The sequence below is a fragment of the Balaenoptera musculus genome, chromosome 3 (genome assembly GCF_009873245.2).
Source record: "Balaenoptera musculus isolate JJ_BM4_2016_0621 chromosome 3, mBalMus1.pri.v3, whole genome shotgun sequence".
Taxonomy (NCBI): Eukaryota; Metazoa; Chordata; class Mammalia; order Artiodactyla; family Balaenopteridae; genus Balaenoptera; species Balaenoptera musculus.
This window is the reverse complement of record NC_045787.1, coordinates 125341542-125368871: the sequence shown is the minus strand read 5'-3', so window position 1 is coordinate 125368871 and position 27330 is coordinate 125341542. Positions and strand designations below refer to the sequence as shown.

Here is a 27330-nt window from a genome sequence, read left to right as displayed (position 1 = left end):
GGAAGGGATTCCTGACACTACTGCTCTCTGCCTGGGTTCTGTACCTGCTAGTGGCCAGCTAGCTGCTCTACTAAGGGCCTTTGCTGTTCATTTCTTTCTAAATGCCCTTCTTTTTTTCTTCCCTGCCTCTGCCTGGCAAAACCCAACCCTCCCCAGGCTTGGCATTTATTCCAGACCAATACATTACCAGTTAGCTTTCCTTCTATAGCATTCAAACCAATAAATCCCCACAAATCTACAATAATAATAAAAAACATTTATTTCTCTCTCATCTTCACCTCGGGCGGCTGACCTTGTTGGACTCAGTAGGGTTCACTCATGCATCTACAGGGCGCCTGGGGACCCTGCTCCAGGCTGGGCTTAGCACAGGTACCTTAGCTGGTGCAGCTCTGCCTCACATGTTTCTCATCCTCGCCTTAGGACCAACAGGCCAGTTCAGTGATGCTAGAAGCATCTTCTTGTGTCTCTCCAGAGATTTGTCCATTTTATCTAACTTGTTGAAGTGATGTACCTAGAGCATTTTACAGTATTCCCTTATTATCCTTTTACCTAGAGCATTTTATAGTATTCCCTTATTATCCTTTTAGTGTCTGTACACTAAAAGGGTGATGTTGGTGATGATGTCCCCTCTCTGATTGCTGACATTTGTAACTTGTCTCTTTCTTGTTTTGTTTTGTTTTTCTTGAATATTTTATTGATTTTTTTTTCAATGAAGCGGCTTTTGGCTCTACTGATTTTTCTCTGACATTTTCTGGATTTCATTCATTTCTGCTGTTATCCTCTTTCCTTCCTTATAGTTGCTATGGGTTTAATGTGTTCTTTATCTGGTTTCCTAAGATAGAACTCAGATCATTGATTATTTTTTCTTTCAGTTAAAAACATTTTTTAATTTCCCTTGGGATTTCTTCTTTGACTTGTGGGTTGTTTATAAGGGTGCTGTTCAGTTTCCACACGTTTGGATTTCCCAGTTATTGTCCTGTTAATGATTTCAAGTTTAATTCTGTTATGGTACAGGAAATACTCTGTATGATTTAGATGTTTAAACTTTTTATGCTTTTTAAATTTTTAATGGTTTTTCTTATAGATAAGAATATGGTTCATCTTGGTGAATGTTCCATGTGTTCTTGGGAAGAATGTGTATTCTCTTATTGTTAAGTAGAGTATTCTCTAAATATCAATTAGGTCAAGTTGGTTTGTACTTTTGTTCAGGTCTTTTGTATTCTTACTTTCTCTGTACTTGTACCATCTGTTACTGAGTGAGATGTGTCACCAGAGATTTGTCTATCTCTTCTTTCAGTTCTCAGTTTTGTTTCATTCATTTAGAAGCTCTCTTCTAAGGTGCATATACATTTAGGATAGTTGTATTCTTGGATAATTGACTTCTTTGTCATTATGTAATATTCTTCTCTATCGGTAGAAATATTCCTTGTTCTGATGTCTGTTTTGTCTGATATTAATACAGCACTCTAGCTGTTTTTTTGTTTTTTTTGATTACTCTTTACATGGAATATCTGTTTCCATCCTTTTACTTTTATCCTACGTATATCTTTATATTTAAAGTGGGTTTGTTTTTTTTCATTATTCAAGTATAGTTGATTTACAATGTTGTGTTAGTTTCAGGTATGAAGCAAAGTGATTCAGATATATATATATATATTTATATATATAATTTAGATTCCTTTCCATTATACGTTATTACAAGATATTGAATGTAGTTCCCTGTGCTATAAAGTAGGTCCTTGTTCTTTATATATTTTATATATAGTAGTGTGTAGCTGTTAATCCCAAACTACTAATTTATCCCTCCCTTCCTCTTTGGTAACCATGAATTTGTTTGTTATGTATGTGAATCTGTTCCTCTTTTGTAAATAAGTTCATTTGTATAATTTTATTTTAGATTTCACATACAAGTGATATATGATATTGTATTTCTCTGTGTGACTTAGTTCACTTACTATGATAATCTGTAAGTCATGTTGCTGCAAATGGCATTAGTTCATTCTTTTTTATGGCTGAGTGATATTCCATTATATGTGTGTATATATATATATATATATGCCACATCTTTTTATTTTTTTTACATGTGGAATCCAAAAAATAGCACAAATGAACTGATTTACAAAACAGAAAGAGTCTCACAGACATAGAGAACAAATTTATGGTCACCAAAGTGGGGGAAGGGATAAATTAGGAGTATGAGATTAACAGATGCACACTACCATATATAAAATAAACAACAAGGATTTACTGTTATGGCACAGGGAACTATATTCAATATCTTACAATAAACTAATTATAAGAATTGAAAACAAAGTATATGTGTTTAAACAAATCACTTTGCTCTGTACCTGAAACTAACACAATACTGTAAATCAATTATACTTTAATGAAAAAAAGAAAATTATCACTAGAGTATGGACCATGGGGTCACAGGGAGAGATGGGGCTGAAGAGAGAAAGGGGTCCAGGTCACAGAGGGTCTAAATGGTGAGACTTGTATATTCTGATCATCTCCTGCTAACAGTGGGATCTGCAGAGGTGTGGGACACAAGGGGCCTAGGGTTCAACCAGCTCTAATACCAACCAGCAAAACTGCAGCAGGTTCATCACTTCTGTTCTCATCTTCTCAATTACCATATTAGTATGATCAAGCTGACCCATCTCCTAGCAGCAAAGGCAGGAATTAAAGCAACCCAGGGCCCCACAGTGCTAAGATGCTGAGGACAAAGCTTGCTGTTCTGCTCTCTCAAGAATAGTCACCTAAACGTCCCTCCCCGAAAGAAGGGGCTGAGCTCTTCTTCCCAGGCTAGTGTGTTTTTAGAAAGTTAAGTTCTCCAGGTGTTGCACATTTCAGATGGGTCAGGGACATGTTGGAAATTGAGAGGCCCTTAGCCTCTTGCAAACAGGCTGGGAGAGTCTTAGGTCAGAGCCCAAAGGAGAAGACTGTGGGATTGTTCATTGGCATCCAAGAGAGATCAAGCGTGTTCCAATAATTCTCTCTGCTCTTAGCTCCAGGCTCTGCCAGAATGCAGGTCTGTTGGAAAGTGGGAATCCTGACAGGTTCTGGGAAATAACAGGAGTCTATGCCACATCTTCTTTATCCATTCCTCTGTCGATGGACACTTAGATAGCTTGCATGACTTGGCTGTTGTGAATAGTGCTGCTGTGAACATTGGGGCACATGTATCTTTTTCAATTAGAGTTTTCGTCTTTTCCAGTTATATGCCGTGGAGTGGGATTGCTGGATCATGTGGTAGCTCTATTTTTAGTTTTTTAGGGAACCTCCATACTGTTCTCCATAGTGGCTGCACCAAATTACATTCTAAAGTGGGTTTCTTGTAGAAGCAAATATTCGGTTTTGCTTTTTTATCCGGTATGACAATCGCGTTTAACTGGTGTAGAGAGGACCCCTGAACACTGTGGGTGTTCATCCACCTGATGCTTATCGTCGTCCCTCTGTATCCAAGGTTCCTCCTCATCAGTGGGTTCACCAAGGCAAGGCCCTCAAATCTGTCTCCTTGGCAGTCAACCTCACAATAAAGCTCTTCCTTTTGTCAGAACCCAGTCCCATAGTATTGGCTTTTATGCACGTTGGGTAGCGAGTACTTGCTCAGTAACAGTTTTGGACTCCATGAAGGGACTCAGTCTTGTGACAGCCTGCCCGAGGCACTGTAGGCCCTGGCGGAGTGTGGGCCCTCACCACAGACCCTGAGTGGCCACCTAGACCGAATTCATCTAGAGGGTCAGCTGTCCAGTTCCTGCTTCCCCGCTGTGGCCCTCCAGACGCCTCAGTGCTCCTTTCATTTTTGAGAGAAGAATCAGCTCCTAAATCAGGCGTCTTTGGTGGAGAGTAACCTTGTTAAAGTGCACCTGTGCCTATATTGTCGAATAATCTCCTCAGGATTGTGGGTTAGAGTTCCACCTAAGAGAGACAATATCAAAGGTTGCAGCCACTGAGGTACCAAAGGATCAATCAGGTTAGAACCCCAATCCCTGGGTTAGAGCCCCATGCCTTTTTGTTTGCCTATGTCTGCCTGTTTCCTTTGTTAGGATTGGCTAATAGCGGTTGGTTCTTGGATGACTATAGCAAAACTTTCTTGAACCTGGATTAATGGGGTGGATGGGAGCGCTCCTCTGACCCAGGAGGGAAAAGCCATCGCTCCCTGACTAGAGAGCTTGCCTTACAGAGCTGTCGGGAGTTTTCACCTGTGCCTAATATAATTACCTGGTGGAATTGATAAAGGTGTGTATTCTTAATGAAACCAGCCCAGATTACCTAGTCGGGGCGAGAGGGTAAAGGGGAAATGAGGGAGCGTGAAGCAGGAAAGTCTCCACCCCAGAAGAACGTAACCCGTGTCTGGGTTAAAGGAATTTCATACAACTGGACATTTTGGGTTTTCCTCACTGAGAGTTTGAACCCTCTTTTGCATGAGCCAAACTAGCAGGGAGTTAGCATTGAAATGCTTTTCAGTGTGTGTGTGTCTGTGTGTGTCTGTGTGTGTGTGTGTGTATGAAAGTTTGCCAGAGGAACGAGCATTGGTGGTGATGCTAAAGGCCACATGCTATATGGAGGTCTTGGGATGAATGTATTCTACCTGGAAATTTCCCAGGCGCTGAGCTAAGCTTTTCTTTGATCTCTGCTGGGGAGGTAAAATGTCTCCATCATCTACCTGGAAGATTAAACCCCAACATACCCACACAGGAAGCCAGGGCTTGGCTGTTTCAACCTGTATACTCCTGAATTCCTCTCTCACATTCAGCTCTCAGTCTCAGACGGTGTCCTCACTTTGGTTTCTTCAAGGTGATCCTGTCAATTCCTGCACCTGCCTCCCCATGAAGTAAGTTTATGCAGGTGGTACGTGAGGCAGAGCCTGGGCTCTCCTAGGCCCCTCTGCAATAGGCACGCCTGCCCTCAGCACACGGGGGGAAACTCTTAGGAGCCTCTGACCACCGTGGCTACAGTCTCGGAACTGCCAGGACAGATTTCTTGGCAGACAGGCAGCACGCGTGACGTTTAGGCTACAGTGCTTGGCAACCATCTTTAATGGAAACCTTTTCAGTGTTCCCTAAGGGAACCTTCAAATCCAAGCTGGCTATCTTTGAGACTCTCCATTCTCCTTTGTGGCTTCTCTAGGGAATTCTTTTTTTTCTTTTTAAGTGAATGCTTTTCTTTTTTTTTCTTTGGCTACGTTGGGTCTTGGTTGCTGCGCGCGGGCTTTTCTCTAGTTGCGGCGAGCGGGGGCTACTCTTCCTTGTGGTGCGCAGGCTTTTATGGGCGAGGGAAGGAAGCCCATTTTCTAGAGATTTGCAGTCCATAGACTGTTCTCAGCTCTTGGGTTTGAAACCTGAGATATTGACTAAGACTTTGACTTAGGGGTTGCTTGTTTTTGTGCTCTCTCTCCCCAAACATCCATTCTCGGGGGGGCCCGCTGACCCCTCAGAACAGGCACTAAGGTGGAGAGTAGTTGGCCAGGCAAGCGGCCCGTGTGCCCAGGTGCTGCCTACAAAGGAACAAATGGGAGCCACAGATTGGCAAGTCCAGGTGCTTTCCTTCATCTCCCGTGAGCGCCCAGGTTTTCCAGGTGCAGCCAGCATTGCAGCATCACGCAGACCTCGAGTCTCTGATAAGACTGCTGGTTGGGGTTGGGCCCCAACCATAAAGGCTGGGAAGAAGTGGCAGGCGTATGGTGAAGGTAGTGTTTCCAGCCTCTTCTGGGGTTTTGCTGGCCAAGAAGTAAACTATCTTGAGCACTACAGGGGAGGAAACCCAATCAGCCAGCTGCAGAGCCCAGCTTCAGTAAGTGCTTGTTTTTCTTCGAGGAAGAACTCCCGGCTGTGCTACCGTCAGCTCTCTGCCTTGCACTGTGGTTATCAACTTTCCTCAGATCAAGAGTAGGCAGGTTCGTTTGACCTCCACTGGTTTTTCTAAGTTATTTTGCAAAATCAGAATTTGTGGAAGAGGTGTAAAATTATGGTTCAAGGGAGGACCCTCAGTAAAACCTGTTTTGCCTGGTGGATTTTAAGGCCGATTGTTAACCACTGCGCCCCCAGGGAAGCCCTACACAGCCTGTTTTAGAGGGCAGTTTAACCCTGCCTCCACATTTTACTGGACCCACCCTTGGACCCAGCAATCCGGAATGGATCCCCTCAGATGATGGCACACATGCACAGTCATTTAGGTGCTCGGATGTGCACCGCAGCGTTGTTTACAGTGTAGAAAAATCAAGTAACTAAAATGTCCATTCAGTAGAGGAATGGTGAAAAAATTATGGTACATTTATCTCATGAATACAATGTAGCAATTTAAAAACTGAGGTAGATCTCTATGTATTGACATGGAAAGACTTCTAAGATGTGTCATTAAGTGATAAACCCGAAGCCCCACAGTGCAATAAATAGCATTTACTACTGCTTTTTAAAACCACACAGTATGGCTCAGTGGCTGGATGAATGGATCCATGGATGAGCATATAGCTGTGTGGACAAAGGTCAGGAAGGGTAGAGCATATACAGGATTCGTACCAGTGGCTGTTGCTGGGAAAGGGGCTGTGTTTGGGAGCAGGGTTTGTGGGGGGCACTTCCATCCGGGGGGAGAATAGATGCCTCTTTATGTATGACTATCTTGCAGTCAGCACTGGGGGCAAACAGGACTATAGCGTGCTGCTGGGAAGGGATTCCTGGCACTACTGCTCTCTGCCTGGGTTCTGTACCTGCTAGTGGCCACCTAGCTGCTCTGCTAATGGCCTTTGCTGTTCATTTCTTTCTAAATGCCCTTCCTTTTTTCTTCCCTGCCTCTGCCTGGCAAAACCCAACCCTCCCCAGGCTTGGCCTTTATTCCAGACCATTTGAATGCTATAGAAGGAAAGCTAACTGGTAATGTATTCCATACATTACCAGTTAGCTTTCCTTCTATAGCATTCAAAACAATAAAACCCCACAAATCTACAATAATAATAAAAAACATTTATTTCTCTCATCTACACCTCAGGCGGCTGATCTTGTTGGACTCAGTAGCGTTCACTCATGCATCTACAGGGCGCCAGGAGATCCTGATCCAGGCTGGGCTTAGCAGAGGTACCTTAGCTGGTGCAGCTCTGCCTCACATGCTTCTCATCCTCGCCTTAGGACCAGCAGGCCAGGTCAGTGATGCTAGAAGCATAGTCTTTTGTGTCTCCAGAGATTTGTCCATTTTATGTAAATTTTTGAAGTGATGTACCTAGAGGATTTTATAGTATTCCTTTTTTATCCTTTTACCTAGAGCATTTTATAGTATTCTCTTGTTATCCTTTTAGTGTCTGTACACTAAAAGGGTGATGTTGGTGATGATGTCTACTCTTTGTTTCCTGACATTTGTAACTTGTGTCTTCCTTGTTTTGTTTTGTTTTTCTTGAATATTTTATTGATTTTTTTTTCAGTGAGACGGCGTTTGGCTTTACTGATTATTCTCTGACATTTTCTGGATTTCATTCATTTCTGCTGTTATCCTCTTTCCTTCCTTATAGTTACTATGGGTTTAATGTGTTCTTTTCTGGATTCTTAAGGTAGAACTCAGATCATGGATTATTTTTTCATTCAATTAAAACATTTTCTGATTTCTCTTGGGATTTCTTCTTTGACTCGTGGGTTGTTTATAAGGATGCTCTTCAATTTCCACATGTTTGGATTTCCCAGTTATTGTCTTGTTAATGATTTCAATTTTAATTCTTTTATGGTACAAGGAATACTTTGTATGATTTAGGTATTTAAACTTTTTATGCTTTTTAAATATTTAATGGTTTTTCATATAGATAAGAATATGGTACATCTTGGTGAATGTTCCATGTGTCCTTGGGAAGAATGTGTATTCTCTTATTGTTAAGTAGAGTATTCTCTAAATATCAATTAGGTTAAGTTGGTTTGTACTTTTGTTCAGGTCTTTTATATTCTTACTTTCTCTGTACTTGTACCATCTGTAACTGAGAGAGATGTGTCACCAGAGATTTGTCTATCTCTTCTTTCAGTTCTCAGTTTTATTCCATGTATTTAGAAGCTGTCTTCTAAGGTGCATATACATTTAGGATAGTTGTATTCTTGGATAATTGACTTCTTTGTCATTATGTAATATTCTTCACTATCCCTAGAAATATTCCTTGTTCTGATGTCTGCTATGTCTGATATTAATACAGCACTCTGTTTTTTTGTTTTTTTTGATTACTGTTTACATGGAATATCTTTTTCCATCCTTTTACTTTTATCCTACCTATGCCTTTAAGTGGGTTTCTTTTTTTTAATTGTTATTCAAGTATAGTTGATTTACAATTTTGTGTTAGTTTCAAGTATAAAGCAAAGTAATTCAGATATATATATGTATATTTATATATATAATTTAGATTCCTTTCCATTATAAGTTATTACAAGATATTGAATGTAGTTCCCTGTGCTATAAAGTAGGTCCTTGTTGTTTATATATTTTATATATAGTATTGTGTAGCTGTTAATCTGAAACTCCTACTTTATCCCCCCCTTCCTCTTTGGTAACCATCAGTTTGTTTGTTATGTCTGTGAATCTGTTCCTCTTTGGTAAATAAGATCATTTGTATAATTTTATTTTAGATTTCTCATATAAGTGATATATGATATTGTTTTTCTCTGTGTGACTTACTTCACGTAGTATGATAATCTGTAGGTCATGTTGCTGCAAATGGCATTAGTTCATTCTTTTTTATGGCTGAGTGATATTCCTTTATATATATGTATATATATGTGTGTGTGTGTGTGTGTGTGTGTGTGTGTGTGTATACATATATGCCACATCTTCTTTATCCATTCCTCTGTCGATGGACACTTAGATAGCTTCCATGACTTGGCTGTTGTGAATAGTGCTGCTATGAACATTGGGGGACATTTATTTTTCTGATTATTAGAAATTAAAGATGAAATTAGAGTTTTCGTCTTTTCCAGTTGTATGCCCTGGAGTGGGATTGCTGGATCATGTGGTAGCTCTATTCTTACTTTTTTAGGGAACCTCCATACTGTTCTGCATAGTGGCTGTACCAATTTACATTCTAAAGTCTGTTTCTTGTAGAAAGCAAATATTCGGTTTTGCTTTTTTATCCGGTATGACAGTCGCGTTTAACTGGTGTAGAGCTGACCCTTGAGCAATGTGGGTGTTCATCCACCTATTGCTTATCGTCGTCCCTCTGTATCCAAGGTTCCTCCTCATCCATGGGGTCAACCAAGGCAAGGCCCTCAAATCTGTCTCCTTGGCAGTCAACCTCACAGTAAAGCTCTTCCTTTTCTCAAAAGCCAGTCCCATAGTATTGGCTTTTAAGAACGTTGGGTAGCGAGTCCTTGCTCAGTAACAATTTTGGAGTCCAAGAAGGGACTCAGTCTTGTGACAGCCTGCCCGAGGCACTGTAGCCCCTGGCGGAGTGTGGGCCCTCACCACAGACCCTGAGTGGCCACCTAGACCGAATTCATCTAGAGGGTGAGCTGTGGAGTTCCTGCTTCCCCACTGTGGCCCTCCAGGCCCCTCAGTGCTCCCTTCACTTTTGAGAGAAGAAACAGCTCCTAAATCAGGCGTCTTTGGGGGAGAGTAACCTTGTTAAAATGCACCTGTGCCTATATTGTCGAATAATCTCATCAGGATTGTGGGTTAGAGTCCCACCTTAAGAGAGACAATATCAAAGGTTGCAGCCACTGAGGTACCAAAGGATCAATCAGGTTAGAACCCCAATCCCTGGGTTACAGCCCATGCCTTTTTGTTTGCCTATGTCTGACTCTTTCCTTTGTTAGGATTGGCTAATAGCGGTTGGTTCTTGGAAGACTATAGCAAAACTTTCTGGAACCTGGATTAAAGGGGGAGGGGGGGCTGTCCTCTGACCCAGGAGGGAAAAGCCATTGCTCCCTGACTAGAGAGCTTGCCTTACAGAGCTGTCGGGAGTTTTCACCTGTGCCTAATATAATTACCTGGTGGTATTGATAAAGGTGTGTATTCTTAATGAAACCAGCCCAGATAACCTTGTCGGGGCAAGAGGGTAAAGGAGAAATGAGGGAGCGTGAAGCAGGAAAATCTCGACCCCAGAAGAACGTAACCCGTGTCTGAGTTAAAGGAATTTCATACAAGTGGACATTTTGGGTTTTCCTCACTAAGAGTTTTAACCCTCTTTTGCATGAGCCACACTAGCAGGGAGTTAGCATTGAAATGCTTTTCAGTATGCATGTGTGTGTGTGTGTGTGTGTGTGTCTGTGTATGAAAGTTTGCCGGAGGAACAAGCATTGGTGGTGATGCTAAAGGCCACATGCTATATGGAGGTCTTGGGCTGAATGTATTCTACCTGGAAATTTCCCATGAGCTGAGCTGAGCTTGTCTTTGATTTCTGCTGGGGAGGTAAAATGTTTTGATCATCTACCTGGAAGATTCAACCCCAACATGCCCGCAAAGGAAGCCAGTGCTTGGCTATTTTGACCTGTATACTCCTGAATTTCTCTCTCACATTCAGCTCTCAGTCTTAGTCCTCACTTTGGTTTCTTCAAGGTGATCCTGTCAATTCCTGCACCTGCCTCCCCATGAGGTAAGTTTATCCAGATGGTGCGTGAGGCAGAGCCTGGGCTCTCCTAGGCCCCTCTGCAATAGGCACGCCTGCCCTCAGCACACGGGGGGAAACTCTTAGGAGCCTCTGACCACCGTGGCTACAGTCTCGGAACTGCCAGGACAGATTTCTTGGCAGACAGGCAGCACGTGTGACGTTTAGGCTACAGTGCTTGGCAACCATCTTTAATGGAAACCTTTTCAGTGTTCCCTAAGGGAACCTTCAAATCCAAGCTGGTCATCTTTGAGACTCTCCATTCTCCTTTGTGGCTTATCCAGGGAATTCATTTTTTTTTTTTTTTTTTTTTTCCCTTTGGCTGCGTTGGGTCTTGGTTGCTGTGCTCAGGCTTTTCTCTACTTGTGGCGAGCGGGAGTTACTCTTCCTTGTGGTGCGCAGGCATTTATGGGCGAGGGAGGGAAGGCCATTTTCTAGAAATTTGCAGTCCATAGACTGTTCTCAGCTCTTGTGTTTGAAACCTGGTATATTGACTAAGACTTTGACTTAGTGGTTGCTTGTTTTCGTGCTCTCTCTCCCCAAACATCTATTCTCGGGGTGGGCAGCTAACCCCTCAGACCAGGCACTAAGGTGGAGAATAGTTGACGGGGCAAGCGGCCCGTGTGCCCAGGTGCTGCCTACAAAGGAACAAATGGGAGCCACAGATTGGCAAGTCCTGGTGCTTTCCTTCATCTCCCGTGAACGCCCAGGTTTTCCAGGTGCAGCCAGCATTGCAGCATCACGCAGACCTCGAGTCTCTGATAAGACTGCTGGTTGGGGTTGGGTCCCAACCATAAAGGCTGGGAAGAAGCGGCAGGCGTTTAGTGAAGGTAGTGTTTCCAGCCTCTTCTGGGGCTTTGCTGGCCAAGAAGTAAACTATCTTGAGCCCTACAGGGGAGGAAGTCCAGTCAGCCAACTGCAGAGCCCAGCTTCACTAAGTGCTTGTTTTTCTTCAAGGAAGGACTCCTGGCTGTGCTACCGTCAGCTCTCTGCCTTGCACTGTGGTTATCAACTTTCCTCAGATCAAGAGTAGGCAGGTATGTTTGACCTCCACTGGTTTTTCTAAGTTATTTTGCAAAATCAGAATTTGTGGAAGAGTTGTAAAATTATGGTTCAAGGGAGGACCCTCAGTAAAACCTGTTTTGCCTGTGTCAGAGCCAAATTATTTTTATTTATTACATCTGTCTCGTCCTTGGGTACCTCCGCTCTTCCCTGTACTCAATTCGGCCCAGGGGCTACTCTGCCTCAGGCTGGGCAATATCCATTGAGATATGTTCCCACAGGTCTAGAGGACGAGGATCAACCAAGGGGATTTGTATGTGTGCCCTCCTCCTTTTCTACCTCTGATTTATATAATTGGGGAAAGAAATACACATTTAATGCACAGCTCGCACCAGCGGGCAGACAGCAGAAGCAAGAAGAATGACAGTTCTTCAGCCTGTGGAACGAAAACCACATTCACAGAGAGACAGACAAAATGAAAAAGCAGAGGACTATGTACCAGATGATGGAAAAGGATAAAACCCCAGAAAAACAACTAAATGAAGTGGAGATACGCAACCTTCCAGAAAAAGAATTCAGAATAATGATAGTAAAGATGATCCAGGACCTCAGAAAAAGAATGGAGGCAAAGATACGGAAGATGCAAGCAATGTTTAACAAAGACCTAGAAGAATTAACGAACAAACACCTAGAAAAATTAAAGAACAGACAGAGATGAACAATACAATAACTGAAATGAAAAGTACACTAGAAGGAATCAATAGCAGAATAACTGAGGCAGAAGAATGGATAAGTGACCTGGAAGACAGAATGGTGGAATTCACAGCTATGGAACAGAATAAAGAGAAAAGAATGAAAAGAATTGAAGACAGTCTGAGAGACCTCTGGGAAAACATTAAATGCAACAACATTCGCATTATAGGGGTCCCAGAAAGAGAAGAGAGAGAGAAAGGACCTGAGAAAATATTTGAAGAGATTATAGTCAAAAGCTTCCCTATCATGGGAAAGAAAATGGCCACCCAAGTCCAGGAAGCACAGAGAGTCCCAGGCAGGATAAACCCAAGGAGAAACATGCTGAGACACATAGTAATCAAATTGACAAAAATTAAAGACAAAGAAAAATTATTGAAAGCAACAAGGGAAAAACAACAAATAACATACAAGGGAACTCCCATAAGGTTAACAGCTGATTTCTCTGCAGAAACTCTACAAGCCAGAATGGAGTGGCATGATATATTTAAAGTGATGAAAGGGAAGAACCTACAACCAAGATTGGTCTACCCGGCAAGGATCTCATTCAGGTTTGATGGAGAAATCAAAAGCTTTACAGACAAGCAAAAGCTAAGAGAATTCAGCACCACAAAACCAGCTCTACAACAAATGCTAAAGGAACTTCTCTAATGGGAAACACAAGAGAAGAAAAGGACCTACAAAAACAAACCCATAACAATTAAGAAAATGGTAATAGGAACATACATATTAATAATTACCTTAAATGTGAATGAATTAAATGCTCCAACCAAAAGACACAGGCTCACTGAATGGATACAAAAACAAGACCCATATATATGCTGTCTACAAGAGACCCACTTCAGACCTAGGGACATATTCAGACTGAAAGTGAGGGGATGGAAAAAGATATTCCATGCAAATGGAAATCAAAACAAAGCTGGAGTAGCAATACTCGTATCAGATAAAATAGACTTTCAAATAAAGAATATTACAAGACACAGGAAGGATACTACATAATGATCAAGGGATCAATCCAAGAAGAAGATATAACAATTATATATGCACCCAACATAGGAGCACCTCAGTACATAAGGCAACTGCTAATAGCTGTAAAAGAGGAAATCGACAGTAACACAGTAATAGTGGGGGACTTTAACACCTCACTTACACCAATGGACAGATCATCCAGATAGAAAATTAATAAGGAAACACAAGTTTTAAATGACACAATAGGCCAGATAGATTTAATTGATATTTATAGGTCATTCCATCCAAAAACAGCAGATTACACTTTCTTCTCAAGTGCACGTGGAACATTCTCCAGGATAGATCGCATCTTGGGTCACAAATCAAGCCTCAGTAAATTTAAGAAAATTGAAATCATATCAAGCATCTTTTCTGACCACAGCGCTATGAGATTAGAAATCAATTACAGGGAAAAAAACGTAAAAAACACGAACACACAGAGGCTAAACAATACGTTACTAAATAACCAAGAGATCACTGGAGAAATCAAAGAGGAAATCAAAAAATACCTAGAGTCTCTCTTTCCGTGCCGATAGCGCTCTCGCAAACATGGTGAACGTTCCTAAAACCCGCCGGACTTTCTGTAAGAAGTGTGGCAAGCACCAACCCCACAAAGTGACACAGTACAAGAAGGGCAAGGATTCGCTGTATGCCCAGGGAAAGCGGCGGTATGACAGGAAGCAGAGTGGCTATGGTGGGCAGACTAAGCCGATTTTCCGGAAAAAGGCTAAAACTACAAAGAAGATTGTGCTGAGGCTTGAATGTGTTGAGCCGAACTGCAGATCTAAGAGAATGCTGGCTATTAAGAGATGCAAGCATTTTGAGCTGGGAGGAGATAAGAAGAGAAAGGGCCAAGTGATCCAGTTCTGAGCTTCATATTTTGTTTTGTTATGAAGACAATAAACATTTGAGATTGTTTAAAAAAAAAAAAATACCTAGAGACAAATGACAATGAAAACACGATGATCCAAAACCTATGGGATGCAGCAAAAGCTGTTCTAAGAGGGAAGTTTATAGCAATACAATCCTACCTTAAGAAACAAGAAAAATCTCAAATCAACAATCTAACCTTACACCTAAAGGAACTAGAGAAAGAAGAACAAACAAAACCCAAAGTTAGGAGAAGAAAAGAAATCATAAAGATCAGAGCAGAAATAAATGAAATAGAAACAAAGAAAACAACAGCAAAGATCAATAAAGCTAAAAGCTGGTTCTTTGACAAGATAAACAACATTGATAAGCCTTTAGCCAGACTCATGAAGAAAAACAGGGAGAGGACTCAAATCAATAAAATTAGAAATGAAAAAGGAGAAGTTACAATGGACACTGCAGAAATACCAAGCATCCTAAGAGACTACTACAAGCAACTCTATGCCAATAAAATGGACAACCTGGAAGAAATGAACAAATTCTTAGAAAGGTATAACCTTCCAAGACTGAACCTGGAAGAAATAGAAAATATGAACAGACCAATCACAAGAAAAGAAATTGAAACTGTGATTAAAAATCTTCCAACAAACAAAAGTCCAGGACCAGATGGCTTCACAGGTGAATTCTATCAAACATTTAGAGAAGAGCTAACACCCATCCTTCTCAAACTCTTCCAAAAAATTGCAGAGGGAGGAACACTCCCAAACTCATTCTACGAGGCCACCATCACCCTGATACCAAAAGCAGACAAGGATACTACAAAAAAAGAAAATTACAGACCAATATCACTGATGAATATAGATGCAAAAATCCTCAACAAAATACTAGCAAACAGAATGCAACAACACATTAAAAGGATCATACACCATGATCAAGTGGGGTTTATGCCAGAGATGCAAGGATTCTTCAATATATGCAAATCAATCAATGTGATACACCATATTAACAAACTGAAGAATAAAAACCATATGATCACCTAGATGCAGAAAAAGCTTCTGACAAAATTCAACACCCATTTATGATAAAAACTCTCCAGAAAGTGGGCATAGAGGGAACCTACCTCTACATAATAAAGGCCATATATGACAAACCCACAGCAAACATCATTCTCAATGGTGAAAAACTGGAAGCATTTCTTCTAAGATCAGGAACAAGACAAGGATGTCCACTGTCGCCACTATTATTCAACATAGTTTTGGAAATCCTAGCCATGGCAATCAGAGAAGAAAAAGAAATAAAAGGAATCTAAATTGGAAAAGAAGAAGTAAAACTGTCACTGTTTGCAGATGACATGATACTCTACATAGAGAATCCTAAAGATGCCACCAGAAAACTACTAAAGCTAATGAATGAATTTGGTAAAGTTGCAGGATACAAAATTAATGCACAGAAATCTCTTGCATTCTTATACACTAATGATGAAAAATCTGAAAGAGAAATTAAGGAAACACTCCCATTTACCACTGCAACAAAAAGAATAAAATACCTAGGAATAAACCTACCTATGGAGACAAAATACCTGTACTCAGAAAGCTATAAGGCACTGATGAAAGAAATCAAAGATGACACAAACAGATGGAGAGATATACCATGTTCTTGGATTGGAAGAATCAATATTGTGAAAATGACTATGTACTACCCAAAGCAATGTACAGATTCAATGAAATCCCTATGAAATTACCAGTGGCATTTTTTACAGAACTAGAACAAAAAATATTAAAATTTGTATGGAGACAAAAAAGACCCCAAATAGCCAAAGCAGTCTTTAGGGAAAAAAGGGGAGCTGGAGGAATCAGACTCCCTGACTTCAGACTATACTGCAAAGCTACAGTAATCAAGACAATATTGTACTGGCACAAAAACAGAAATATAGATCAATGAAACAGGATAGAAAGCCCAGAGATAAACCCACACACCTATGTTGAACTAATCTATGACAAAGAAGGGAAGGATATACAATGGAGAAAAGACAGCCTCTTCAATAAGTGGTGCTGGGAAAACTGGACAGTTACATGTAAAATAATGAAATTAGAACATTCCCTAACACCATACACAAAAATAAACTCAAAATGGATTAAAGACCTAAGTGTAAGACTGGACACTATAAAACTCTTAGAGGAAAACATAGAAAAAACACTCTTTGACATAAATCACAGCAAGATCTTTTTTGATCCACCTCCTAGAGTAATGGAAATAAAAACAAAAATAAACAAATGGGATCTAATGAAACTTAAAAGCTTTTGCAAAGCAAAGGAAACTGCAAACAAGACAAAAAGACAGCCCTCAGAATGGGAGAAAATATTTGCAAACAAATCAACGGACAAAGGATTAATCTCCAAAATATATAAACAGCTCATGCAGCTCAATATTAAAAAAAAAAACAACCCAATCAAAAAATAGGCAGAAGACCTAAAGAGACGTTTCTCCAAAGAAGACATACAGATGGCCAAGAAGCACATGAAAATCTGTTCAATATCACTAATTATTAGAGAAATGCATATCAAAACTACAATGAGGTATCACCTCACACCAGGTAGAATGGGCATCATCAGAAAATCTACAAACAACAAATGCTGGAGAAGGTGTGGAGAAAAGGGAACCCTCTTGCACTGTTGGTGGGAATGTAAATTGATACAGCCACTATGGAGAACAGTATGGAGGTTCCTTAAAAAATTAAAAATAGAACTACCATACAATCCAACAATCCCACTACTGGGCATATACCCAGAGAAGACCATAATTCAAAAAGACACTTGCACCCCAGTGTTCATTGCAGCACTGTTTACAATAGCCAGGTCATGGAAGCAACCTAAATGCCCATCAACAGACGAATGGATAAAGAAGATGTGGTACATATATACAATGGAATATTACTCAGCCACAAAAAGGAACGAAATTGGGTCATTTGCAGAGATGTGGATGGATCTAGAGACTGTCATGCAGAGTGAAGTAAGTCAGAAAGAGAAAAACAAATATCACATATTAACGCATATATGTGGAACCTAGAAAAATGGTACAGATGAACCGGTTTGCAGGGCAGAAATTGAGACACAGATGTAGAGAACAAACGTATGAACACCAAGGGGGGAAAGTGGGGGGGGGGGTGGTGGTGTGATGAATTGGGAGATTGGGATTGACATGTATACACTAATATGTATAAAATAGATAACTAATAAGAACCTGCTGTATAAAAATTAAAACTAAAAAATTGAAAGAAAAAAAAACCAAAACACAGCTCTCTGTATATGCCTGAATGCCCTATTCCCTTGTTGGGAGGAGATCTACAAACAGAATTAATGACTTTCTCACCAGAAGAAGTAGGCCTTAGAGAACTCACAGATCAAGCGTACGCCCTGCAAACTGTGCAGGAGACAAGCCTCAACCAGAAGGTCCTGAACAAATTCTACAAAAGGTAAGAGTGGATGTTTGGGCTGATGGGAGGCAGGAAGTGCCAAGAGGGCTGACCCAATAGTGGTAAAATTCTGTTAGATGCCAAGGCTCCAAATATAAAGCAATACCCTTTAAAGAGGCATGTGAAGGAAGATACAAAGTCTCTGATAACCACCTTTCTTAAGTGCCAATTAATCTGACCTTGTCAGATACAAAAAAAACTGGTACTGGAAATTGTTTTGTATGGGATTTGAGAGTCACTAACCAAGTAGTAGATAGGTACATCTGGTAGTACCAAATCCTTACACTTTGCTTACAACTTTATTTGGAGACTTGTGCTGGTTACAGTTCTGGACTTAAAAGATGCCTTTTACTGCATACCCCTAAGTCCTGAGTCCAGGAACTGTTTGCCTTTGAATGGGGACAATCCAGAGATAATATATAACAACTGTATTGTTGGATGGTACTCCCACAGGGTTTAAGAATGCCTCCACCATCTTCAGGGAAGTCTTATCCAAGGACTCTTAAGTGATGTCCATTAAATGAGGGAGTCTCACTGTAATATACTAATTACTAATAAAAATAAGGGAGCCTCAGACCAAAATACAATCCTCACTTTAAAGTTGCTGGCAGACTGGGGATATAAAGCCTCAAGGGAAAAGTGCAAATCTCTCAACCAACTGTAAAATACCTAGGATTTGAGTTATCAGAAAGACGAAGACTTTCAGCTTGGAGGGGACCAAGGTGCAACTTATTCAGTCCACCCGAATCCAAGTTCATCTGACCCCAGCTGCCCCCACCCTGCCGCCTAAGTTGGACCCCAACGATACCAAAGTTGTATACCCGAGGTGTATCAGTGGGGAAGTTTATGCCACATCTGCCTTGGCCCCCAAGATCTGCCCCTGGGTCTATCTGCAAAATAAGGTTGGTGAGGACTTCGCCAAGGCAACTGGTGATTGGAAGGGTCTGAGGAGTACCATTCAGAACAGACAGACCCAGATTGAGGTGGTACCTTCTGCCTCTGCCCTGATCATCAAAGCCCTAAAGGAACCACCAAGAGACGGAAAAAAGCAGAAAAAACATTAAGCACAGTGGAAACATCACTTTTGATTGTCAACATTGCCTGATAGATGCATCATCAATCTTTAGCTAGAGAACTCTCTGGAACCATTAAAGAGATCGTGGGGACTGCCCAGTCTGTGGGCTGCAATGTTGATGGCTGCCACCTTCACGACATCACAGATGACATCAACAGTGATGTGGTGGAATGCCCAGCTAGTTAAGAACTGCAAATAAAAATAATTTAATAAAGGGATATTTGATAACCATTTAAAAAACAAAATTTACTACTGGACTATTAGCTAGGGTGACCGTACCCACCCTCAGAAGGCAATGGTGAGGATTCTCAGGAATGGCTAGGTTTTGTCCTATTTGGATTCCTTAACTTGGTCTCATGGCCAATTCCTAGTTAGGTTCTCAAAGGAAATGACAGCCATTAAGCTGGACTGTGGGATGCCATATGGAGTTCCATCCCATACAATAGTCAACAAAGTCTATTCTAGCAGATTGCCTGATCAGCCTTTAGAAAATAGGGATATGGAAATATTCATGGACAGGAGCAGCTTCATAGACCAGGGACTCCGAAAGGCTGGGCATGCAATAGTAACTCATCAGGAAGTCCTAGAAGCAGAAGCCCTCCTCCAGGAATGCCTGCCCACAAGGCAGAGCTCAAAGCCCTCACGAGAGCCCTGCACCTTGGAGCAAAGAAAAGGTAACCATTTATACCAATTCTATGCTTTCTCTGTTATACATGCACATGGGGCCGTATGGAAAGCGAGAGGTGTACTCTTTCAGGAAGGAAAGAAATAAACATGCAGAGGAGATACTGGCCTTATGAGATTCTGTTATAATGCCAGAAGAAGTAGCCAAAGTATATTGCCCAGGCCACTGAAAGACTGATAGTTACATAGCTAAAGAAAGTAATTTGGGGCTTTCCTGGTGGCACAATGGTTAAGAATCCGCCTGCCAAGGCAGGGGACACAGGTTTGAGCCCTGGTCTGGGAAGATCCCACATGCCGCGCAGCAACTAAGCCCGTGCGCCACGGCTTGTATCTACACTCTACAGCCCGCCAGCCACAACTACTGAAGCCCACGCACCTAGAGCCCTTGCTCCACAATAAGAGAAGCCACCTCAATGAGAAGCCCGCGCACCACAACAAAGAGTAACCCCCGCTCACCGCAGCTAAAGAGAGCCCGCACGCACCAATGAAGACCCAACGCAGCCAAAAATAAATAAATTTATAAAAAAAAAAAAAAAAGTAATTTGGCTGATCAGGCCACAAAACAGGTGGCCCGAACCAAAAGCCCAGATCCCAAGGCCCTAGTACTCATTCTGAGTGTGGACCTATCCCTTTTAAGCCTCGGTATTTGGAAATGGATCTAGAGAGTGCAGACTAATGGGGATTTCATGCCGACCCTTGAGGCTTAGATGGTGATCAGTACCAAACAACCAAAGAAGGCTGGATTGATAGTGAACAGAGACTAGTGCTTATACCTGAGCATTTAATGGAAAGGAACCCATTATGGGAGGGACTCAGCCTATCACTGGTTACAAAAGCCTATTGATCCACAAATGCAAAGGACTATCTAAAAGGTAATATAAAATTGCCTGATCTGTGCCAGAAACAATCCATAAGCTGGGCCACACCCAACAGTAAATGGGGTGCAAACCCAAGGGACAAAACCAGGAGATGACTGGTAACTACTGTTATGCCAAGAGCCATGGGACATAATATATACTTGCTGGTGTTTGTGGATACCTTCACAGGATGGGTCAAAGCTTTCCAGGCTGGACAGAGAAGGCTTCCAAGAAAACAGTGGCCTTACTAAAAGCATTTTTTCCCTCATTTTGGTTGTCTCTTTCAATTCAAAGTGACAACAGAGGAGCTTTCATAGCCAGGGTAACTCAAGAGTGTCTGGGCCCCTCAGAACCACAATGGAAGTTACATGCTTCATGGAGACCTCAGTCTGTGGGAAAGACTGAAAAGATGAATCGTACCTAGAAAAAGACAATCGCCAAAAATGTCAAGAAACAACTTAACTCGGGAAAAGGTCTCACCAGTTGCCCTGCTTAGGCTAAGAGTAGCCCTAGAAGCCCGGGTCCAGCTGAGCCCTATGAAATGTTATATGGGGAGACCCTTCCTTAGACTAAGTGTTATTAGTCTTGAAAATGATCATATTGTAAAATAATTAGATACTATAAAATGTGTACAGTCTCTACGTGTTACTGTATCTGCTATACATAAACGCTTCTAGGTGATGAATGTTCCCCACAGACATTGCCCTGCTCTGCATAAGCCGGGGATTGGGTCCTCCTCAAGACTTGGAAAAATCAACACCCTGAGGACAACTGCAACCTAAGTGCAATGGAGCCTGCGAAGTCCTTCTGGTTACACATTCTTATCTTGTGTTTTTAAAAAGGCCTCCCACACTCGCATGATGATTGCCCAAGACTTAAGAGTTCAAGGTGGGACTTGCAAATATTTCAATTTCATTCCTCTTATAAAAATCTACGCTCCTAATCAGCAGAAAACAGCTAGAGCAGCCCTCCCCCTATTTCCCTCAAGGCTGAGGAATGTACCAGAAAAAAGGGGGGGGAATTGAAACAGCACCAAGTTAAACTGGTTTGGGTCCTTAAATAGGTTGTTGATCAAACCTATTTAAGGAGCTATTTTACAGGCACAGATGGGAACCCACGCCTACAGGGTAACCCTGAAACCAATAATATTAGTCTGTGGAACTCAAAGAATAGAAAGGTTGCCACCAGAGTCCTTTACAAAGTGCTAAGTCCTTCAATAAGGAAAATCTGGCTTCCAGCAGCACATGTAGCTTGTATGGACTGACTCAAGACTAGCCAATCACCTTCCAAGCTTGAAATTTCCCCAAAGCCTTAAATTTTCCCCAATCCTGGATAGGAGAGACTGCGCTCTAATTTTGAGAGCCTTGCTTCCTGTCTCCTTACCAGCTGACCGTGCAATAAAACTCTTTGTTTAGGGGGGGGAAAACTGCGGTAGGGTGGGGATGGTGGTGTGCTGAATTGGGCGATTGGGATTGACATGTATACAGTGATGTGTATAAAACTGATGACTGATTAAAAAAAACAAAAAAAAAAGAAAAGAAAGAACTCTTTGTTTCTCAGAAGCCAGTGGCATAGTATTGGCTTCTATTCATGTCTGGCACTGAGCCCTTGCTCGGTTACACCTAGGAGTGGAATTGCTGGGTCATATGGTAATTCTGTGTAATTTTTGAAGAACTATCAAAATTGATTACCACATCAGCTGCTCCACTTTTAAACTCTCACGAGTTGTACAAGGGTTCCAGTTTTTCACATCCTTTCCAACACTTGTTATTTTCTGACCTTTTTTTTTTAAATTATGGCCAACCTTGTAAGTATGAGGTAGTTCACACTGTAGCTTTGATTTGCATTTGCCTAATGACTAATGATATTGAGCATCTTTTCATGTTCTTGTTGGTCATTTGTGTATCTTCTTAGAGAAATATCTATTCAACTTTTTTGCTCACTTTTAAATTGAGTTGTTGCCTTTGTTGAATTATAGGAGATAACTCTAGAATATATGGGTATATTCTAGATACTTAACACTTGTCTATATGGTTTACAAATATTTTTTGCCATGTTGTCTTTTTATTCTCTTGTTGGTATTCTTTGCACCAAAATGTTTAATTTTGATGAAGTACAATTTATTTTTTTCTTTGGTTGCTTGTGCTTTTGGTGACATAACTATGAAACCATTTTCAAGTCCAGGTCATGAATATCTACCCCCATGCTTTCTTCTAAGAGTTTTATACTTTTAGCCTTTGTATTTAGGTCTTTGATCTATTTTGAGTTAATTTTTGTATATGGTATGAAGTAAGGGTCCGACTTCATTCTTTTGTATGTGGATATCCAGTTCTCTTAACACCATTTGCTGAAAAGACTGTTTTCTTCCTGTTGAAAGGTCTTGGCACCCTTGTTGAAAATCAATTGACCATTGATGTGAAGGTTTATTTCTGAACTCTCAAGTTTATTCTAAGCATAAATCTCTGTATCTATTCTTAGTCCAATAACACACTGTTTTCATTTCTTTAGCTTTGTAGTAAGTTGTGAAATTCAGAAGTGGGACTCCAACTTTGTTTTTTTCCAAGATTGATTTGGCTATTTGGCATCTTTTGAAATTCCATGTGAATTTGAGAATCAGGTTTTCCATTTCTGCAATTAAGTCCATTGGGATTTTGAAAGGGACAGTATTGAATCTATTGATCACTTTGGGGAGTATTGTCATCTTAGCAACATTAAATCTTCCAATCTATGAATAAAAATCTTTCCATTTATTTAGTCTTCTTAATTTCTTTCAGCAGTGTGTTGTGGTTTTCAGTATTTATGTCTTGCATCTCTTTGGTTACACTGGTTCCCAAGTATTTACCTCATTTGATGCTATTTATTTCAAATAAAATTAGTTTTTAAATTTCTTTTTTGGGTTGTTCACTGCTGGCATATAGAAATACATGTGAGTTCTGTGTGTTGATCTTGTATCCTGTAACTTTGCTGAATACCTTTTTTAGCTCTAATAGATTTTTGAGGGGTTTTAGATTCCTTAGGATTTTTCTGAATATAGGATTCTGTCATCTGTGAATACTTTACTTCTTGCTTTAATTTGGATGCCTTTTATTTCTTTTTCTTCATGATTGCTCTGATTAGAACCTCCAGTACAATGTTGAATAGAAGTGGTGAGAGCCGCTGTCCTTGCCTTATTCCTGATCTAAGGTCGGGGGCAGGGTGGCGGGGTCGGCGGGAGCTTTCAGTCTTTATCATTGAGTTAGCTGTGAATTTTTTATATATGCCCTTAATCATGTTGAGGATGTTTGTTTTAATTCCTACTCTTTGGGTGTTTTATCATGAAAGCATGTTAGATTTTGTCAAAGACTTTTTCTGCATCGATTGAGTTAATCACGTGAGATTCTGTTCTTGTTCTGTTGATGTGGTGTATTAGATTGATTTTCATGTGTTGAACATCTTTGCATTTCTGGGATAAATACCACTTGGTCATGGTGTATGATCATGTTAATATGCTGTAAGGTTTGGTTTGCTAGTATTTTGTTGAATATGTTTACATCTATGTTCTTAAGGGATATTGGTCTGTATTTTTCCTGTGATGTCCTTGTCTGTTGTTGGTATCAAGGTAATGCTGGCCTCATAGAATGAAGTGAAAGGTGTTCCATCATCTTCTATTTTTTGAATGAGTTTGAGCAGGATTGGGATTAATTCCTTAAATGTTTGGTAGAACTCACCAGGTGAAACTATCTGGTCCTGGGCTTTTCTTTCTTGGGAGGTTTCTGATGATTGATTCCATCTCTTTGCAAGTTAGAGGTCCAGTCAGAGTTTCAATTTCTTCCTGACTCAGTTTTTGGTATTCATGATTACTAAAGGTTCAAAACACTTTGCTAAAACACAAATGTATTTATAAAATTTATATATCTAAGTAGATGGAAATAATGTCAGAAATACCAGGGCAAACCAGCTTCCTCTGATCTCAGGGACGGAGACAGGTTTTTGCTGCGGTGGCCTAGGCGACCCCTCGGGGTTACTGTGACCTCCACCCCCCTGGATAGCCACATCCCTTCTCTACCTCAACGCCCTCCACCAGGGAGGGGTCCTGCCAGCCCGGATAGGGAAGTTTGTGAGAATTGCATGGAAGCTGAGCACCCTATCCTGAGACCAGACACAGACTTCACCTGCATCTTAGAGATTCTCAGCTTTCCTCAAGGCCATGCATGTGCTTTCGAGGGCAGTGGTCTCAGCCATAAGTAAGCAACAGAATCCCCTAGAGAGCCTGTTTCCTGTGCAGGTTCCCACCCCGGCCTGGGATGGCCCTGGAATCTACATTTCAACAGGTACCCCTGTGATTCTGAGGTTGGGGTTCCTGGACTCTACTTGGAGGTACCCACGTCTGCAGGCTCCCATGAAGAACCCTGGACCTATAGGATAAAGCCTAAGCTCCCCGCCACCAAAATGTTTAATTTTGATGAAGTTCAATTTATCTTTTTTTTCTTTGGTTGATTGTGGTTTTGGTGACAAAGCTATGAAACCATTTTCAAGCCCAGGTTATGAATATTTACCCCCATGCTTTCTTCTAAGAGTTTATACTTTTAGCCTTTGTATTTAGGTCTTGATCCATTTTGAGTTAATTTTTGTATATGGTATGAAGTAAGGGTCCAACTTCATTATTTTATATGTGTATACGCAGTTCTCTTAACACCGTTTGTTGAAAAGGATGTTTTTCCCCATTCAATGGTCTTGGCATTCTTGTTGAAAAACAATTGACCATAGATGTGAAGGTTTATTTCTGAACACTCAAGTTTATTCTATTGATCTCTGTATCTATTGTTAGTCCAATACCACACTGCTTTCATTTCTTTAGCTTTGTAGTAAGTTGTGAATTGGGAAGTAGGGACTCCAGCTTCTTTTTTTTTTTTTTTTTCCAAGATTGATTTGGCTGTTTGGCATCTCTTAAAATTCCATATGAATTTGAGAATCAGCTTTTCCATTTCTGTAATAAAGGCCATTGGGATTTTGATAGGGACTGAATCTGTAGCTCACTTTGGGGAGTATTGTCATCTTAACAACATTAAATCTTCCAATCTATGAATACAAATGTCTTTCCATTTATTTAGTCTTCTTAATTTCTTTCAGCAGTGTGTTGTGGTTTTCAGTGTTTATGTCTTGCATCTCTTTGATTAAATTGGTTCTCAAGTATTTTATTCTTTGATGCTATTGCAAATAAAATTATTTTTAGATTTCCTTTTTGGGTTGTTCATTGTTGGCATATAGAAGTACACGTGAGTTTTGTGTGTTGATCTTGTATCCTGTAACTTTACTGAATACATTTCTTAGCTCTAATAGATTTGGGGGTGTTTGTAGATCTTTAGGATTTTTCTGTATATAGGATTATGTCATCTGTGAATACAGATGGTTTTACTTCTTTCCTTTTAATTTAGATGCCTTTTATTTCGTGATTGCTCTGACTAGAACCTCCAGTACAGTGTTGAATAGAAGTGGTGAGAGCCGCTGTCCTTGCCTTGTTCCTGATCTAAGGTCGGGGAGGGGGGCGGGACGGGCAGGGAGCTTTCAGTCTTTTATCATTGAGTTAGCTGTGAATTTTTATATATGCCCTTAATCATGTTGAGGATGTTTGTTTTAATTCCCACTCTTTTGGGTGTTTTATCATGAAAGCATGTTAGGTTTGTCAAAGGCTTTTTTTCTGCATCAGTTGATGTGGTATATTAGATTGATTTTCATGTGTTGAACCATCTTTGCATTTTTGGGATAATCCCACTTGGTTATGGTGTCTAATCATGTAATATGATTTGGTTAATAATCTATGCATGATCTAACATAATATGATCATGTTAATAATCTATGCTGTTAGATTTGGTTTTGCCAGTATTTTGCTGAGTACGTTTGCATCTATGTTCTGAAGGGATACTGGTCTCTAGTTTTCTTGTGATGTCCTTGTCTGTTGTTGGTATCAAGGTAATGCTGGCCTCATAGAATGAATTGAGAGGTGTTCCCTCATCTTCTGTTTTTTGAATGAGTTTGAGAAGGATTGGGGTTAATTCCTTGAATGTTTGGTAGAACTCACCAGCGAAATTATCTGGTCCTGGGCTTTTCTTTCTTGGGAGGTTTCTGATGATTGATTCCATCTCTTTGCAAGTTAGAGGTCCAGTCAGAGTTTCAATTTCTTCCTGACTCAGTTTTGGTTGGTATTCATGACTACTAAAGGTTCAAAACACTTTGCTAAAACACAAATGTATTTACAATATTTATATATCTAAGTAGACGGAAAGATGATTATCTTCCTGGATCAGTGTTATATGGGGTTTTTTTGTTTGTTTGTTTGTTTTGTTTTTTAGTTTCAAGAAGTAATTTTATAAACATGTGAATCGAAATAAGAAGGAAAATACTAAGAGAATCAACTAAAAGGGGTAAACACAGTTGCCTCCAGGAAAGGAGGGGGCAGAGAATCTAACCTTCTTAAGAAATACAGCAGCACAATTAGGCTCTTTGTAAAATAAACTTAATTAATCCACAAAAAGAAGTTCTTCAGCCAGGCTGCCTGGATTCAAATTCCACCTCTACCATTTGGTAGCTATGTGACCTTGGGCAAGTTTACAGTGTTTGATCTCCATGACCCTCAGTTTCCCATCTGCGAAATGGGAATGATAACAGTACCTACCCTATAAAACTTCTGTGGGAACCAAAGGAGACAGTGAATGTAAAGGACTTGGCTAGTGAGTGTCCTGTAAATGGAAGCTTCTTGATGCTATTTATTATCAGGCTTGTCCAGACGAACCTAACTTCTCTTTCAGCTTAGCAAGAGCCACCTGGTCACTCTGGAGACCCCCATTTGTGCAACTGACTGTCTGTCTGACACTGGGCATGTTTCTTCTCCCAGGGCCCCTTGGAGGTGGCTTCAGAAGGGCCTCAAACTTAGCCAGTCCTGCCCCAGATTCTAACCCCTCCCCCTGAGGGTCATGGCTTTGTTTTTGGTTGTTTGTTTTTTTTTTCTTTTAAACGAAGATTTCCAAACTCTGTGGTTGCCTTGCCTAGCTAAAAGGGGAAGAGGGGGATC

At 40.7% G+C, this 27330-nt stretch overlaps 1 protein-coding gene and 1 pseudogene across 1 annotated transcript; both read left to right on the top strand.

The window, feature by feature from the left end:
* Positions 1 to 13844: 13844 nt before the first annotated feature.
* Positions 13845 to 14256, top strand: LOC118892726 (60S ribosomal protein L36a). Its single transcript, XM_036847585.1, has one exon. The coding sequence runs from the start codon at positions 13874 to 13876 to the stop codon at positions 14192 to 14194; it is 321 nt and encodes a 106-aa protein (XP_036703480.1). The 5' UTR covers positions 13845 to 13873; the 3' UTR covers positions 14195 to 14256.
* A 3294-nt stretch (positions 14257 to 17550) lies between these two features.
* Positions 17551 to 18927, top strand: LOC118892542 (annotated as a pseudogene).
* Positions 18928 to 27330: the final 8403 nt, after the last annotated feature.

Bases quoted from the DNA above. Each gene is read 5' to 3' on its own strand.
- LOC118892726 (XM_036847585.1), top strand. From the start codon at position 13,874: ATGGTGAACGTTCCTAAAACCCGCCGGACTTTCTGTAAGAAGTGTGGC.